This window comes from Haliaeetus leucocephalus, unplaced genomic scaffold (assembly GCF_000737465.1).
Source record: "Haliaeetus leucocephalus isolate CR32 unplaced genomic scaffold, Haliaeetus_leucocephalus-4.0 Scaffold545, whole genome shotgun sequence".
NCBI lineage: Eukaryota > Metazoa > Chordata > Aves > Accipitriformes > Accipitridae > Haliaeetus > Haliaeetus leucocephalus.
Window position 1 is genome coordinate 2,178,385 of NW_010972981.1, and position 19,567 is coordinate 2,197,951.

Below are 19,567 nucleotides of genomic sequence, written 5' to 3' on the forward strand. Positions count from 1 at the left end.
TTACAATAGCTTGGCATATAAACTTTCCTTTCATGTCCAGCTGGAGTACACAGTGCTCTGAATGGCCAAACCTGATTTTTTTCCTTCTTGTCTTTTCCAAGTGTTCTTGTCTTTTCCAGGCATTTTATCCCATTTTTATTTTTCTTTCATTTTTTATCTACTTTTATTAATCCCCCCTTCCAAGGAAAGCCAGATGGGGTGTCTGCCGTCGGGCTGCATGAGCTGCATTGCTACGGCAGGTTTGAGAGCCAGGGGAACAGAGGAGAGGTTGCAGTCATGGACAGTGGAGCTGCTTCCACAGAAAGTGGCTCATACAGCTTTGTGAGGGGTCTTCCCTAGGAAAGGAGAGGAAAGATGGGAGGAATAAATGCAGCAAGTGGGTACTACCTGGAAATGAAAAATAAAATGAATTACTGGGGACTTTTAAACAACTGTCCACAACTTTATGTGGAAAACCCGCTGTGCTGTGGTCTTCTTTAAGGTGCAAAATATACGCTCAGAATGGTATCTTGACTAGGAGTACCATGAAGTACTGTAAATGATGCCTGATCTGAAAATTAACTACATCTGTCATTGATTTTTTTTTTAAATTGGATGTTTAGACTTACAACTGCTGTTCAAAGTAAACTTGCAAGTGCAGGGTACAGAGATATTGTGGAAAAAGGGTGTAACAGCTTTCAAAAGAAAGAGTTTCTGCAACTTTAATAGAACTAATATGTGATCGAACAACTAGCCATCCTAGATTCAGTTGAGTCTGCTGAGCCTTTTTACAACTCAGACTTGGCTAGCTCCCACTTGGGCAATGTGTGGCTTTTCTGGTTAACAATTCACTTAACATCATCATAGTTTTTCCTCCCGGCTGTTTCTGCAAAAACACACAGGTAATTTTAACAGGCATACTATATAGACAAATTACTGCAGACCTATGAAGGAGAATCTTGCAACAGGTTCTCATCTGCCCTTTTCAACACACCTTTGTGATGCCTTCAAATTTTTAATGTGGCTTATTTTGTCATTTGACCTTGATTCTGATTTTTCACACCACTTGCACTATGATGAGAAATTACACAGGGGTACACATGCACACACATAAGGATTCAAACAAGAAGAAAAACCTTTTAAATTAATGTTACAGTGTTGAGGCCAAAGATCCTGATTACTGGCTAGTTAACATGAAAATACTTCAGGTTTAAAGTATTTTTTTATAATAATACCTGTGGCTTCTCAAATGTTTCTTCTCCTAAGCTCAAAACCTCACAGCTCTTAACAGATTGATTTTATGCACTGGCATTAACAAATTTTAATAGAAAAACTGAAACACATTCCTCATATCACAGTGGTAAAAATTTATACATCTTATAAAGGAATTTAATTTCCTTATATAGAGCAGAATTTTACGCATTGCTTTTAATCAATAAAATTGGTGCAGTTCTTATTTTAAATGGGTCTTTTTTTCTTTTTTTTTTCCTAAAGCTGCCTTTTACATAGAATCCAAAAAATCAAAAGGGTCTCCAATTAAGAAAACATTTTCTGTTGTGCTGAATTCATGTTACCGTACTGTGAGCTCTGACATTTTGTTTCTGTGGTAACCAAAATCAGCTGATTAGTTGGCATGGCAACAGAAAAGATGTAATCCCAGCAGACACACTCTAATCAATGCCCCCAGCACAGATGGTCTCCGGAGGATCAACAAGAAAGAGGCTGGCAGGCATTCAGTATATCACGTGGTTGCTCTAGACTAGGCCAGGAAAAAACTAAAAAAGAACATTTCTCAAACTAACCAATAGGTTTTTAACCCCTTCACTGCACTTATTAATTGTAGGAAATTTAACTGCTTGCACCTATGAAAACCAACTTTGGTCCTGTGCCTTATTGCGCAGAGTCTCACTCTCCTAACACTGGGCATCTTTTAGAAGTCTTCCCCTTTTATTAACTACCATTTCTCAAGCGTGAGTTGTTGCTTGCAAAGAAACCTAAAGCTCATACAAATGTGGGAAATGCCTGAGACTGTTAGTAAGGATTAAAATCACTGAGTTTCACGGGCTTCGCCTATAAAATCCAGCTGGTGGCCCCACTGCTGGGCGCAGGAAGAGAACGGTTCAAACACGGGGTGATCACTGCTCTCGTGGTGAAGGCAAAGCTCGCCTCTGCCAATCTATTGGGAAATATAAACATTGCTAACTGCACAAAAACAGTTTGCCCACACATAAAGTTGGAGTGTTGGTGACCACAGTGAAAACAGAGACTTAGGAGGACTCCTAAAGCTTTCCTTTACCTGGAGAAAAAAATGAAGCATCTGCCAGGTAAACAAAGATGGTAGTCAGGGCTTCAGTCTCTTCTCTTACCACATTTAATTCATGCCATTGAACTTCTGTATTAAATTCTTTATAGTATTTATTTATACCTTGATAAAACAATTTTGTGTGACACTTTACAAGGACCTCTTGCCCTCCAAAGAGAAGCTGGACTATTCATATTCTTATTGTTAGGCATGTTCTAGCCATATTTGTTTAAAAAAAAAATTGGAAATGCCATTTCATATATTCATCCAATACTGCAGTATGCAGTGAGTTGCTCTAAAATGTTGAAATGAATAAAATGCAGCTGTGGATTCCTGGTTCAATACATGATGAGAACTGTTTCAGCCCATTCTATTAGAAGTTAGTGAATTTGCAGCTTAGAAGTTGTCTGGAAACTGAAAGAGCTATTAACAAATATTTTTGCATGAAAACCCCCTCTGTGGTAGTTTCACTGGGTCAAATTCAGACACGATCTAAGGAGCTACGCAGTCTATTGGAGCGCTGCTTTATACGGGAGGTCTGCTTTGTTCCACCACCGATGCTGTGACAGTAGGCGTTTACCTTTGGGTACAAGATCTCTGCCCTCAGGATCTCTGCTAGAAGTTACACACGCACAGCTGAGACAACATTCGGCTCTAACCTGTTTCTGAGAGAGTGATATATTCTCTTCTCCCTTATTCCAGCAACTACCGGTTTATTTCAAATTTGCTCTTACTAACACAGTCATATTTTAAACCTACAGCCATTAACCCCCCCGAATTTTTCTCCTAGAATCCAAATCACATCCCCACCTGAACTTTTTTACTGGGATACAGAGGTTTCTATCGGAATCTGCCACGGAAACATCAGGGCTGAAGCAGGCCGTGCGCTGCCAGGGCTGCAGCAGACGGAGAGGCTCACTGCGCACAAGAGGATGGTGCTAGGGGAGGCGGCTGTGGTCCCCCGCACTCGAGGCGTGCGCCCAGCCCGGTCCCTGCGGCTAGTCTGCTGCGACTTGCTGGATACTAGCCTCCTTTCCAAAGCAACAACGCTGTAATGTGCTGCCATGATAAGTCAAATACACTAACTGAACTGAGAAAAGCGTGTTGTATTTTCTGATTCCAAAAAACCCTCCCTTTTATTTGCTATTGCATTAAAGCTAGCACAAAGGGAAATGACACAGAAATCGCTTTAGGGAACTCCGCAGAGAAGCAGCTACTGAATACCCTCATCGCATCCCCTGCACATGGCCAGCATGCACAACTCCTCGTGAGCACTGAGGTGGCAAAGAGCGGTACCTAGGAATATCCGGTCTCTTTGCATCCCTCTTGTTCTCTGTTTGCGTCTACGTAAGTCACAGGGGGCTGGAGTGGGAGAGCTGGAACGACGACACCATTAAACACACACCTCCCAGCTGGCCAGTGCTCCACACACCAGGGGCCTCCTCTCCCTCTTCTTTGAGCCCCACTCCAAGAGCCACGAAGGTGGCAGGGAAGATCCTACGAAGGGATGGGACTCGCATATGTGCTAAAACAGTATAGGCCTTGCGGGCCCTGGTCATAATGCTGTCAACAGCCGGTGCCTTTTTTGGCTCTAAAACCTCCACTGTCCTGCAGGGCAGGGCAAGGGCAGGGCAACATGGATGAGTTATCTCCTCCTGCTGCCCCTTCTCCCTTTGTGCTTTTCTCCATGCAAAGGTTAAAATTCATGCAGGTGAACAGGTACAAGATGGAAAATCATCATTTCCTGTTAATTTATGAAAGGGGACATTTCCATTTTGAAAATGAGTTTACTGATTTTTTTAACATAAGAAAATTTTTGTTTTAATTTGTATTTTCCACCTTTTTGGTACTGTTTTTTATAAATATATGGCACTCAGTTTAATTACAGGACTAGAAGTGGCCAATTCATGAAGATAATTCACTATCAATTACAAATATTGAATATTCACTAACTGCCTGGTCCAGAGCATGTTTAAATCAATTGACTCCTTCCATTGACTTCACTGCCCTGTGGACCAGCATCCTACTGTATTAAATCACTATTTTCCTAGAGATTTATAGTCCTTGGACTGGGCAAGTATCAAATGTAATGCATACCATCCCAAATGGTAGGTACCAGCAATGTAAAATCTCATTGTTGCTTTAAAATCAAGCCCAGAGAAAAGGAGATGGACAGGTTGAATTTAATTCACATACAACTGATGATTCTGGCAACCTGGCATTATGTGCTTCTCTTGCAATCTTTCTGGGAGAATTGCAGAGGATGCCCACAGAATTTTCCAGTCACGTAATGAATATAGAAAATAGTAATTAAATGGCTTCAAGGGTTTTCAGTATTAGAAATAATCTCAGTCTACCAGAAAAATGCAACAGCCAATATTTTTCACCCTTATACACACCGAAAAAGAAAAAGAGAAACCAACAACATGCTTTATTGAGTCTTCCCTGTTACCTTGGTAAACATGGGTTTTCCATGCTGAGTGACCATGGTGCATTGATCACAGTCCACTGTGATGGATGAGTTGTGGTATGACTCTTTTGAGTGCTTGAGAATGTAATACAGGTCTGTTACACCTCCTTCAAAGACAGTGCTAAAATAACGAGGAATGAGGGTCCTTCCAATTGCTGTGAGGAAAATACAAAGCAGAATTCAGCAAATGCTCTAGGTTATAAAATCTCAAACCATTTGCTAACAGAACATGAATAATTTTAAGTGCAATGAAATCAAACTTTCATTTAACGAATATAATACATGTTCTCTGCTGTAGAAATGTTGCGCCTGCTCCCATTGAAATCAATGAAAATGGCTTACTCCATTCAGAGGGAGTGGGCTCATCTTATTTAATCTTTTTACATTGATGGCGAGTTAGAGTCACTCTTGAAACCATCTGCAAGGTTTTTTGTCCCAAAGTAATTATTATACAGAAAGCCACATGGTGTCAATTATGACTGAAAGTTGGATATTACTCATAAATGTATAAATACAAGTGGTGAGCATTTACAGAAATATACTCGTACACCCAAAAAGGCAAAGCACATTTATATAGGGGAGTTGTGTACACATATATGTTGGTCTGTGTGGGGGCACATGTATATTTTTATATACCCACCCACACAAACACATACACATGCGCACACACTCTTGATTGAATAGGAGGGCTGCTGCCGAGAAATCAGGGTCTTGGGGATTGAAGAAGGACCTGAGAATGCAATACGATATATGTTACACAATACATGACTACACACAGGTCTATCTGAGATCTCTTTTTAGACCAGAATTATTTATGTCATAGGCTAGAAAGTCTGAGCAGACACCTGAACTAGCTTATATGCATCACTTAAACCCCAAACTATGAACTCAAGGTACCCAATTCTGCAATACTTACTTGGGCAAAACACTCACTGAAGTCACACCTCTCACTTCAATAGCAGTTTCTGGTAAGTACTACAAGGTCTAATTCCAAATATGTAATAGTAATAGTGAGCTTCTGAGTGTACTTCAGATGCACAAACTAGCAGAAGCACTGACATCAAAGGCAATTATCTCATATGCAACCGATGTTTTCCATCTCTGTTTTTACAGATAATTTTGGATGCAACCACAAGCCTGGTATGACAGAACACTTCAGTTTATAATAGACCGATACTTCCATACCAAGTGACTCATTGCTTTGCATGCATTAATCAATCCACAGTAATTCTAAGTGGTGGATACATAAAAATTGCCTCCATTTTACAGAGGGAAAAACCAAGAGATCTAAACTGTGTTTTGGAAGAATGAGATAGAAAAGTCACCATCAACAGGCAAAATTAGAGTTCATTAGTTCCTAATTCTTATTTGTCTATTAGGACTATGTGGTGACTCATGCCTCCCTCATTTGCTGTATACTTTTGAGAGTAATTTCTAAAAAAATTATTTTGCCAGCATACGAACAAAGGCTCCTGACCCTAAAAATGTATTTGCAAGTGGGTGTTGTAAATTAAAAAGTATGGCGTTTTCACAGTTCTGTGAAAACTGTTTCTGCTCTGTACATTACAATGTGCAATATTGCATGTGCAGTCATAACGCACATTATACAATGAAAATATACAAATATAGAAAATTAGGACTTGTTAAAGCTTTTGCTGTAATATTAGATATTAATGTAATTTAATGTACAAAAATATAACACACTCTCTGGAAGTGGCTGACAATTCAATGAATATGTTGAAAGACTATTCTATGACTCTAGCTCCTGAAAAAACCCACCCACTCACCATGCATATATTAATTTTCCACAGTCATTTAATTTAATTTAGAAAAACTAAAGTCCAGCGTATCAGCATAGGACTCAACTCAGGCTTTAACTCAAATTTCTCCATGTTGGTATGGTATATAGTAAAACGTGAAATTTACCCATCAAGTTAATTTCTTGCTCCCCTAAGGCTAATTAGTGCAAATTAAATTTCCTGCTAATCATCCTAAGCAGCAAATGTGTGATATGAAAATCCAGCATTCCTACTGATTGTGATAACTTCTATTCACGTGACTTATGCACTGCATAAATATCTAGAAACTATTTTAACTGCATAGACCGTTCCCAAAGTAGCATGGTCATATGGCGTTACTTTTTGCCTTGTATTCACAGCTACAACACATTAAAGAAGGTTAGAGATACATTAAATACCTTATTCTTATTACTTTTCCTAATAAGTATTACCTATGTTTGCCACAGGGATATGCTATTGTGAACAACAAAGTGAGGAACCAAAGGATGAGGAGGAGTAGAGGTGCACACAAGGATATGCCCCATCGAACCTGATTTTCAATGACAGATGCACATGCAGACCCCGTCTGTCTGTAAAATTGAAAATAGCTAATGCAAATGTCCAGCATAAATTATTATAGCTAATATTCAGCTCCAGAAGGAACTTTAATGGAAACCTGTATTAATAAGCAGACCTGTCCTCAGCTCACCATGTTGCCTTGCCACAGAAGACTGAAGCAGGTTCAAGGTTTTGGTTCTCTTCCCGAAGCACTCAATGGCTTAAAAAGATCATTTCATTTCTAGGATAAACATGAAACTCTCTACAGCGGTAACAAAGCTTATTTGTGCAAGAGATGGTGTTTCCAAGAACAACAAAAGGCTGTGGAACAGCTCTTATAAAGTCTAGGGATCATCACAAACTTTGTGCATTTTAAGTGCAAAGGACTTTTCCTTGATTTTTTCTCCTCCAAACCATAATTGTGTATATGAGTATTCAAGTACGTATGTGTGCGCACCCCCAGCTCTGCTGCATGCGTATATACAATCCTTTCCTGGGCATAGGAATATGAGTGTGTCAAAAGTGCTTTTCCTTCCCTTCTTGCAGTAGATGGACACACTTAGGTGTGGATGTACGCACACCACCTGTGTCTGCCACTGTATATCTCAATGGGATTTTAGCAACACCACGTATCTTCTGCCAGAGTCAGCTGAAGGCTGCTTCCTAGGAGGACTCCAAGTAACGTGAAGGCAGAAGCATGGGACAACTTGATACCTGTGACCACTTCAGGATGTAGTTTAGCCATCCTTGCACCAGTAAAGTGAACTCACAACTTGCAGAGCACAGAGCAAGCTGTACGCTGGCTTTGTCTTGGGTTTGCAGTTCCCCAGAGGCAGTCACAGACAATAACGGAATGTATAGTCTAAATAGCCTATGGTGTAATATCTAATCGCACCAACAGGGCTGAACGAAGCTTTACGTGCTACTGCCATTGGAATTCCTTCATGTTTCAGAGTTTGGCCATTAGTCCACAGAATACACTTTTAAGAATGTATCTCTGCCTGGTTTTGTAGGGCTCCTCCCTCCCACACCACACTTCCCAAAAGGAGCATCATAGGGCCACCCTCCGAGCCAGATCTTTGCCACAGGAGCTCCGAGAGCAAGCGTTTGCAGTAGCAGTTTGAGTACAGGGAGGCTCTTGTAGTTTCCTTTCCTGGTGTCAGGGTCCTGAGAGCACCCTGAGAGCACCTCTGCTTTGGGGTTGGGCTGCCAGGCAGATTTTCTTTCCAGTTTCTCAGGGGAATCCTTGCCCGGCTACTGCAAGGCTTTCTGCCTACAGCCTCGTGATGTTGCCTGCAACCAGATTTCCTTCCAGTCCTGACTCCTATCCAACTGTTGCTCTTTATTCTTTCTCCAGTCTCTTTGCTCACCTACCCCCATGGTCCAATCCTCTATTTTCTCACTTTATGGTTGGTTGCTTTGCATCAGTTATCTTCCAAGTTCACGGCTGATCTCCCAGTATCTCCCTGTCTTCTCTCCCCCTCCTTGCATGCTGTCCCTTTTTCTCTTGTTTAAAGAGGCTCATTAACCCTTCCCAAATGCACCCGACTTCCTCATTCTGCTTACTTAAGCAGCTATCTAGTCTCAGTCTCCTTGTTCTCCTCCACTCCCCCCAAAATGCCAGCTTCACACACACTTTCTCAGTGCCCCTCCTACCCAGCCAGGCTGCCGCAGCTCCTTGCCCCAAGCTCCCTGCCACAGCAGTCTAAGCCCTTGATTTTGTGGTTTTTTTCCCCCAAGATTCTTTCTCTGCCCTTTTCCCCACTCTGCCTCCTCCTAACAGTAGATTCTTTCTCCAAACGAACCCCATCTCTCCTTCCTTCCTTCAGCTTCTCATCCAGCCAGGGACCAGGCAAGAGGACTTCTTCCCTCTGTGCCCCCACCCCACCCTCCCAGCCAAACATCTCCCCATTCCCTGTGTTTTTCTCACTGACTTCCAACTCTCCCTTACCTAATCATCCTCCATCTTCTCCTTTCACCTCCCAGTTACTATTTCTCTCCCCCTCTCACATCCATGTCATCTTGTCCTGTTTTTTATCCTGCTCTTTCTTTTTTCCTCCTCTTCCCTCTTCTTTCCTCCACTTTTGGGTCAAGTTTCTTCCTTCGCGGGGCCACCTGGATCCTGGGCGCGTCCGCCGGCAGTGCAGGAGAAGGACGGGCTTCCTGCTCTTGTGTGCAGCACCAGCTGAGCCTTCCCTGTGGGCTTTGCAGTGGAAGTGTCCACGACTCAACACAGCCCTGAGCTGCAACACGTCTAGTTACCCTCTGCAGCTGGCATGTGGATAGCCCCACTGGGCTCCTATGAGAAGCCTTACTATGTTCCTGGGAAATGGAGTCCTTGGAAACTTTAGCTGTCAAATTCTACTAAAGCCTGCACTGAGTACTTGAGAATGGGTGCTTCTTTTCCCCAAAGATTTATAAATTTCCTAAATTCAGTCAGATTTCCACAAAGAGGACAAAAGGGGAAACCCCTGCTGCAAAGGTGAGCAACCCTACTCCAGAGCATACAGATTCTTGGGCATTTAAAAAAAAGCTGCAAGACTTTTGTAACACGGACAAAACAATATTTTTCCATTTTGGGGGAAAGAAGAAATCCTTTTTGGCTGAAATAAAAAAGAGCTAGCTAAAAGCAAAAACAATTTCAGCTTTATTGGGTCAAGTTTGTCAAAATTATAAATAAGTAGAAAGAAGGCCTTTTCATGGGACTTATCAAACAATATTAATAATAGATGCTATATCATCTGCCTGCAAGAATACATTAGAATAGCCATGACTGCAGATGCTGAGGCTCTGAGCCCAATACTCAGGCTTAGGAAAGCAGACGTAGGTTCATACCTGCATCTATACAAATACTAACAGGCTTTTACAGTGACATTACCCACAAAAGACTTTTACAGTGTGAAATGTGACACCCTGCATTGTAAGATACTGGATATAATAGAAGGAAAATTCACCTGCCCCTCAGCATTCAGGCATTAATTCCAGATCACTGGAATGCTGCTTTAAATTATCATTTTGTCCTGGGCAGCATCCTTCATCCCTAGCTGAGTATCTGAGGAGGTACTATTTCCCATGAGAAGCGGCACTGCCCCTTAACGTTTGCTTCATTTGTGCTAGCAAATCCCCAGATAGCAAAGCAAACTGACAAAGATCAGCTGGATTTAGCAACAGGTAATAGTTATTTATATGAAAATGTCTATAAGAAAGGCATATCTGAAGTGACTATTTTGCACAAAATATAATGCTGTCATCTGCTGGAATGACGTACCTTTAGCCTATTCAGGGGTGTAACAGCTTGGCTACATGTGATTTTGTATACCTTTCCAGTAGATCAGAGACCTAAATATAATTTTAGAATTGAAATAAGACAGGTAGATTTGTGACACTCCCCCAAACATGAGTGGTCCAGAAATCAATTAATTCAATCTATGAACATAGGCAAGAAGCTTTATAGGTCAGTAACAGTTATATTATATATAATTTCTTAAGTATCGTTCCTGGGCAATTCTAAAGAGAAGAATGAAACCATCTGACATATTAAATGGCTCAAGGCCTGCCTCTCAGGGAGGGATGCATTTGGGTCACACTCCCACTTTTTGGCCTGGGCATGCAACGATAATGATTAGGGTGCCCTTCTGTCATCCCGATCCTAGGAATCATTATTTTCATGCTGTCCTTTCATTTATTTCCCCTTTTAAATATGTTTGCCTGAGTGTAAAATACTTTATTCTCTCAGGAATATGTTTCAGTCTAAAATTATTTTTCCATCCCAAATTGAGCCAAAAAGTCCAATGATCTCTAGGTGGGAATGGCCGTAACTTGTGAAGTTCAGGGTTTTTGCAAGCCTCAGACTAGCTATGGGCAGAAAGCCAGTTAAAAAAATAGTGTGTAATATAATTGTGGTACCACTGCACACCATGTGGTGGTGATGGTACTGTTGGTTTGGGGTTTTTCTCCCAAGGAAGATTTGAATAAAATAGAAAGTAAACATGTTTTTCTAGTTCACAGGAAACTGGTATTATTTGTGGGCTAGGAATAGAAGAACACTTCCTCCCTTTGTGTCCCAAAGATAGGCTGTCAAAATCTCAGTGCCCTCTCTACAGAAGGAAGGTTCACGGCCTCTCTGCAGAAGCAGGGCTTGAGAGCAAACCCCTCCTTGCTCACTGAACTGCTCATGAGTTGCCTTTACAGTAGATGCTCTCAGGGGCAGAAGCTTGGATTTTGCATATACATACACACCATGTAAGATAAATGCTAAGTTGGTATAGAAGTGAAACAATGGAAGTGTTAATCAGTGAAATAAAAATACTGGGTTTATTGCTTCCAGGCTGGTTTTTGCAGCCCTGAATCCTGTCAAGTCCTATGTCTTCAATTAGAGCTAGGATACAAAATAAGTAATAAACCAGACACAAATAAAAACATGAAATATAAAAAGCTTTTAAACATTCCACAGAATCAGCAACAGAATGAAAAAAACACCCTGTGCCTATAGCTTAAAGGAGCTCTCTCTGGAAGCTCTGGTGCAGCCTGCAGCTGATTATCTCATCCACATGCTATAGACAGGCTCGAGGAACTCCACTGGTTGGGGCTGTGGGTTTTTTTGGCTCCCAACACAAAAAGTTGAGCCATCCTGTAAAGCTCTGGACAGACCATGAAAGTCCCTTGCTTGAGAGATTGTCACAGTTGGATCTCAGTAATTAAACGGAGATGCTCTGCCTAACTCTCCCTCGGCCAGATGTAAGGGCTAGGGAAGCCGGGAGAGGACTTCCCATTGATTGCAAATGAGCTTTCCTGAGCACTGCAGAAGAAAGCCTGAGCTTTCTGTTAATTGTTAATTGACATCTCTGGGCACGGCTAATTGACATCTGCGTGGGCTAGAGCTTGGCATGTTCATTTACATATGTTTTGTAACTGAAATAAACAAGTCAGTACACACAAAGCAAAACTTCATGGAGTTACGTAGTGATGTCATTCATGTTATTCTGCCTATATTTCTACTTGCCCAAATTTGTCCCAGTGAAATAGCATGTCAGGTGTGTTCCCTCCCAGACACAGTCCATCTGGCTGGGATGTGGAGGGAGGGATCCCTCCATGAAGCTGGACAACAGTAAAGCTCCAGTTTCCAGTACTGTCACCTGCTCTCTGGAATTGCTGCAAGGCAGGCTGCTCATGGGAATGCCCCTCCACCTTCCTAAGACCTTATCTGGTGAGTGGATTCAAACCCATACAACATGAATCTGTCAATTCCCAGGAAAAGCTACTGTCAGATTTGATAGTATGGCACGAAAGGCAGTGAAAAGACAGTCTAATAAGTCCAAATTCTGTCTCAGAGATGTCTGGGACATGTTGATTAAACCACCCACATGTATCCAAGGCAGAATCTGGCACACACAGATCTCTCCTTTTTTTCTCCCTATCTAGTGGGTAAGATTGGGCTCCTATCATTCAGACTACTTATAGAATAAAAATTATAATGTATGATTAATTTCCACTTACAGGAAATTTCTAGGTTTTTATACAAATTAAATACTAAGTAAAATTAAATATATTATTTAAAATCTATTACAACAGTAGTAATAATATATTACACTATACTAGTATACTATTAATAGTAGTATACTAGTAATATACTACATTGTGTTTAAACATTCAGAAAACATCTGTATAATCTACAGACATTATAGATTTTAAACTCCATGAAGTTTGGAAGACAGTGGAAGTTCTACCTCCATATTGCTAATAAAGCACAGCTTTTTGAGGAGTAAAATTAGCCGTACATACATTCTTCCTCTGTCCTTACAATTTTGGTTTTTTCTTTCATGATCTACTTAGCACTTTATGGAAACTGGGGAAATAGAAGGTTTCCAACCATTTTGCCTTTGTTCACAATTTTGTAGCAAAACTGCAAAGTGGGATGAGTAACATGGATTCAGCACTGTGACTGAGTGACTTGAATCCTTCCCACATCCGGAATCCAATGTTTTGGGGTGTTTTTGTTTTGATCCATGGTACTTCCATGGTATCTGCAATATCTTATTTATTTTATGTCAATAATATTGCCTACAGTTAAAAGCTATAACCCAAAACACTAAAGCTTATAAAATTGTAAATGTCTAGGTTTGCCTCTCCAGTTCCTTCTATCCTATGTAATTCAATCATTGTGTTAGGTATGACTCTGCCTTTTCTCCAGTAAGTATTTTCTAACAACATTTTACCCTGGTGAGGATTTGCCTGCATAATTTTGATTCAGTTGACAGTGTATTTCCTTTTCTCAAAAGTCTGTAACTAGCACTTCAATCCTCTAAAACACACTTGAGTCAAGAACAAGTAACAGAAACTTCAGGACAATGAGACCTCAGCTTAACTCACCACAACTTATGACCCTTATTTCCATAGACATATAATCTGCAACTCAGTCTTAAATCCATCATCTCTCTGAAGAGAGACAGTATTTTACTATAAATCATTTTGGTAAAAAACAGTCAGAAAACAACTAAAAAGCTCTGTATGTCTCAGTACAAAGCTAAACTGCATCAGCATAGTTTTTCATTAAGGCTCAGCCAGCCTACCTATTACAATAAAATTTCCTACCAATGCTTTCCTTATTATACTAGCAGCACACTACCAGTCTTTAAAGAATTGCTCACTACAAAATTCAGTCTTCAGATCTCAAGTATTTCAGCCTCAGGCTGAGACCGTGGGGACCAGGGGATGTGGAAAGCAAGTCCGAGACCCCTTTGACAGGATTGCAGCTGGGCTTGGAGGACACCCCTGGGGATCGTCTGGTCCAACCCCCCACTCAGAGCAGGGTCACCTGCAGTGGGTTGCCTAGGACTGTGTCCAGCTGGGTTTTGAATATATCCAGGGATGGAGCCTTCACGACCTTCCTGGGTAACCTGTGCCAGTGTTTGACCATCCTTCAAGGAAAATGCTTTTTCTTATGTTTAAATGGAATTTTCTGTGCTTTACATTGTGCCCAGTGCCTCTTGCATTTCACTGGGAAACACTGAGAAGAGTCTGGCTCTGTCTTCTTTACTCTGTCCCCATCATATATTTACACGCATTGATAAGATGCCCCTTCTCCAGGCTGCACAGCCTCAGCTCTCTCAGCCTCTCCTTGTATGACAGACCCTCCAAGCCCTTAATCATATTCATGGCTCTTCTCTGGACTCTCTCCAGTACTTCCATGTTTTTCTTCTAAATGGTGAGCCCAAACTGAGTATCCTACTCCAGATGTGTCTCACCAGCACCGAGGGAAAGATCACCTCCCTCAGAGTCTCCCTAATGCAGCCCAGGAGGCTGTTGGCTTCTTTGCTGCAATGGCACATTGCTGGCTGACAGTCACTTGAACTCTCAGCTCCTTTCCTGCAGGTTTTACAACCAGCACCTCAAATTCAAGCACAAAGAGCAGAGCACCAGCCCTGCACATTTCTGTACCAGCTTCCAGCTTTATGTTTTCGCTCTGTATCCAGTGTCAACCCCCTAAGAACTCAGGGAGTCTGCTAACCGATCATAAAATGAAAACTCAGAGCCCATACAACTTGTTGTTTAAACAACTGAATTAGGTTTCTAGTAGCACAGAGCAGGCCAGACCCTTAGCCACATTGAAAAATTCAGAATTTGTCACAGCAGGCACATTTCTGAGAAAGCCTATGGTCTAAGCTGATTTTTTAGGCTGGAGGGGTAAAGTGTTTGAGGGGGTTACCCATATTCCTTTTCCACATATAAAAGACATACCTTAGATGAGGACGCTCCAGCTTTAAAACTTCCACATCTTATAAATCAAAACCATCACTCCCTAGCAAAGATCTGTACACAAATATTTTAGCGAAGAGAATATTTATATTTGCATAAAAATCTGCACTCTGAATGCGAATAAAGCTGGAACAAATGGTTTGCCTGGTTGCAGTATACAGCCACTCACACTTCTGTCTGTGCTAATCATTCTGTTTGAAGAAGGAGTATTTCAGCTAACTTTGTTCAACAACTGCAAAGAAGAAAGTTTTAAAGGCAAGCCAAAGAGGTTATTCACAGCTGTATGACAAACCACTGTCAAAACATAACAAACCACAACCAAACTCAAGCAGAAAATGACAAAATGTAAGACCGTAAAAATGATGGAAATTGTGCAGGACAGGCTTTTTAGATGAACAAATGCAATCTGTACCGGCACAAAGGACCAACACAGCACAGAAAATGATACCCAGAAAAGTCGTCTCAAGAAATAAAGGCAAAAACATAAAATTCAAATGACAGGACACCAAAAGGAACAGACAAAAACCAGGCAAACCATCCAGTTGTATTACATCAAGCACACCCCTGACCCTTGACTTCATCTGACCTAGCAGAATACTAAACATGGCAAGAAACAAAAAATTATGTAAAAGCACAAGCAAAATGACATTAAGATAAAGTGATGTTGGCCATACCCTCACATACTGCCACAATTCTTTTATGCAGGTACCCAAGCTGGTCTGGGGCAGGCAGAACCTAGACAGAGTGCTCAAAACCAAAGCTTAGCTGCTGTAAAAAATGGGTGTCTGCCTTTCTGTGGTGTGTTTGTGCTGGTGTAGGGTTAACTGGCCATCACACACATTTCACAGCAATCGACTTGATTAATCTCATGTTGATCTGAATCCAAACAGTTCCACAAAAATTAAGCAAGTCACTGGAACCACACCAATTACCACCTGCAAAGAATTTGGCCATTATGCTGGGGATCTTCCCCCTCCCACCACCACCACATTGTATAAATATTCAAACTATTGCTACAAAAGCATGTAGGAAGATGTTGTGCTGTATTTGCTGGCACAAAGTTGTTCTGAAGACAGATGTCTACAACATAATTCTACCAGTTTCTGATCTCCACTCTTTTCTCTAAACCATGTCAAGATGGGAAGCTGAGGCAGAAAAAAAAAATTAAAAAATCTTACATGTATTCTAGAAATACTATTAAACATTTACAGCCTATACGAGGGAAGAATAAACAACTGACAAAGTACTGATCTGAATAATGCATAGGTCCCTTTCACCCTTAGAAACATTAAAAGAGAAGCTGTGAGTGACTGAGACAGAGCACCATGTGTAGCGGATAGCTTTTTCACTTCTAAAGCTCCCAATTTACATCCAGGCAAAATCAGCAGCAACATACACCTTTCATTAGCTGCAACTCTGATAAATCCCATGTTTGGTTTCAGTCCAGTTTGTATCTGCCAGAATAGCACCTCACAACACCACCACCATGCCTGATGAGAAGCCTGAGGACAAGCACAGGCTGCCAGGACCTCACAGGGCTCAGCTCGGGCAGAATTTACCTTTCTTCTTGGATGCTTTCTGCAACTCTCCACAAGCTCCCTTCTACTGAGAAAAAGCTAGTAACAGTACTTATGGCAGCTAGTTTAAGTTACTTAAAGCTACTCCTTCACTGTGGTTAGTACAGTGTAAACATAGCCATGAAGGTATCTATAAAACATATTGTAGGCAGACACCCACTTGCTCTGCTAACACTTCAAGTAACCCAAAAGCTATGTGTTTGCATAGCGTGGCATCATGTCTGAGCAAGTAAACCCTGTGAAGAGGCAGGATATATTTGTTTGGGCTCTGAGCCAGATGAAAATGGCCACACAGCATTTGGTCAGCCCGGCATGTGGGCAGAATGGGCTCATATAGGCATTTGCCAAATAGGCATAGCTGACCTCCTCGAGGCTGGAAGACTTCTTTTCATGGCAAGAGTGAAGCCCACAGGTAGGCAATGTGAAGGAGAAAGACAGTCCCTTCCCTGAACACAGGACTTCGTGCTCAAGCACTGTCAGTCAAGCATCACAGCACGGTCCACATTCAGGTGAAAAATATCGGAGGTGAAATGTGTTGATATGTGCATCAAAGGGGACATAACATAGTGGGGAGTGTGTCTGGAGAACTGGTGGGAGGTGAGGGGTTACAGTGATATGATAAAAGACACACATGGCATTCTCAAAATCCTCAAACTGCATTGAGCACATGTGGATTGATAACCAGCATGATTTTTCTGGTAATTTTATGCTGTAGACGTATGAACAATATCTCACCAGTGGATAATATCAGTTGTTGGTTATATACATGTTTTATAACAACCAGAACACTCTTTTTCAAAAAGCTGTTGGTGGTTGGCTTTGATTTCTTTTTTTCTGCAGCAAAGCTTGCTTTCCCACTCTCTTTCTCTTTCAAGCTCATGGAAGCTAACTGCAGAGAAAGTAAAAAGGTATTCAACACACTAGACAAAATAATTAGGAAAATATTCTACCATTTTTAAATGTTTTGTTGGTTTTAAAAGTGCAGCTTGTTTATTACCCTTAAAACGAAGGCAAGTGCCCTGTGTTTAGCTATACAAATCAGATGTCTGACAAAATAACATCAAATAATAAAGAACCAATTTCAGAAAAGGGCAAGCAATGTAACAGGTTTATAAGCTTCAGTCAGAACACACGTTGTATGTAGTTTTTAATAAAATTTTATGCAGCAAGTAATGTAGAATGCTCTTAACTTGAAAAAGGTAACATCAGTAATGAGTGCTGTAACAAATCTGTACTGAAGCTGAAATAGCCTCTTCCTATGTTTTCTGTCCTTTTAGCTGTATGATACATTTTTTCCACATTTCACAGAGAGTTATTATATCATCTTCTTGATATATTTTTGCTACATCGACTCCTTGTGATTTCTGGAACCACTACAGGTAAGATGCAGTTCCCATGACAGTGCTGAACTGCCACTGTCAGGACAGCTTCAGGGACCCCCTGAACATAAAACATAACAACCACCAGACAGGATCAACCCAAATGCCCACCCAGACCAACAACTGTGCCTGAAAACAGCCAAAGTAAAAACCTAAGAAAAAAATGGGGAAAAAAAGGACAATTGTGACACGATCCTTGCCCTGGTCTATCATACCTGCTTCCAAAAATGAACAGGTGGAAAGCTACAAAGGTGATGGTTGCATTCAATTACATATGGAAGTCACGGCTACTAATAGCTATTAACATCCAAGCACAATGAGATCACAGGGAATCTCATGCGCTGAATATTGACCTGACAACTCTTAATTTAATTACAGAAAAATATATACAAACTTTATGATCCCAGACTGGAAACATATAAAAAAATTTCTCCTGGAACATATTTTCTTACAGAACTTAAGAAATTCAAGGTGGGAAGTTTTTCTCTAAAGGTTTAGCAATAACATTTATCTTTCAGCAGTGTTGATAGGGTTACAGTGCAACGCTGCCAATAAGCATCCCTGTTGACACCAGAGAGAGGGATCCAGATCAATAACTCAATGTTCTGATATCTTAACATGCGTATGACTATCTAACTCAAAATACTTCTTTAACAAATTAAAAATATATTTTCGAAATCTACCAAACTTGAAAAATGTACAGAAATCACCTAATATGGGAAAACCAATTTAATTTGGTATCTTCCACATTTGTCATGGTCAAACAGGACTCTGAATAAAAAAAAGTGATACTCCACTTGCAATGTAAACATGAAGATATGGTGCTGTATACACATATTTGAAATACCCCCCTTGCTTTCAAATAATTTGTACATATTTCACAACCAAGAATATTTTTTTAAACAGCAGCATTGCAAAATCAACTCAGGATCTGGAAATAAATTTGCGTACTGATTACTGCAGTGAATAGTTAGCTGACACATTTGTTTACAAAACCTAACACCATATAAGAGTAAGATTGGTAGGAACCAATTCATACTTGTGTTATAAGACAAATAAAAAAGGTGCTGGAATAAAATGCAGAAAAGCCAGTCCAAAATTGTTATCTTGTAGGCATCCATTACACATAGGACTTATAGAAAGTAACACTCCTACAAAGTCATTTTTTCACCATAACCATAGAAAAATATCTCCGCCTAAAGTCAGTCTTCCTTCACTACACTCATACATGAATATTTTCAAATGATTTTTCCCCCCTGTTAAACCTGATCTTAGTTCAGACATTATTCAAGGACAAATCCTGGTCCCTCATGGATCTTCACTTAAACAGCAGGAATTTTGCTTGCATAATGATAAGAAGAACTGGAAGAAAATTATCTTCAGTTTTGTGAAGTTAGTCATCTAAGAGGTAAGGGCAGAGGATGAGTGCCATACTCTGATGCAGGACAGGTAGCTGCACTGTTTCTCCTCCCTGTGTGTCCAGATCATGTCAATAAAGCACAGTGCACGCAACTTGAAAACCTCAGAGAAATGGGCTTTGCTCTGCAACTACTTGCTAATACAAACTGAATTCTGCATAATTTTTCTTTTCAGCAAAATTGTGGATTAACTCAAAACTAAAATGCCATTTTGCTACAAAAAATAGAAAAGGAGGAAAAATCGCCCACAGTGAAGCATAAAGCAATTTAGACAAATAAAAGCTGTTCCCAGACCTCTGCACAAACCTTGGACTGAACATGACATTTAAAATTTTTTTGGATCAGCACTCT

The 19,567-nt window shown here is 40.7% G+C and overlaps 1 protein-coding gene across 3 annotated transcripts in view; it reads right to left on the bottom strand.

The window, feature by feature from the left end:
* Positions 1-19,567, bottom strand: part of LDB2 (LIM domain binding 2) — a 221,149-nt gene that overhangs the window by 48,490 nt on the left and 153,092 nt on the right. For all 3 annotated transcript variants that reach the window (XM_010576830.1, XM_010576829.1, XM_010576831.1), the window contains exon 3: positions 4,734-4,906. In XM_010576830.1, the coding sequence (XP_010575132.1) occupies positions 4,734-4,906 (173 nt within the window). The remainder of the gene's footprint in view (positions 1-4,733; positions 4,907-19,567) is intronic.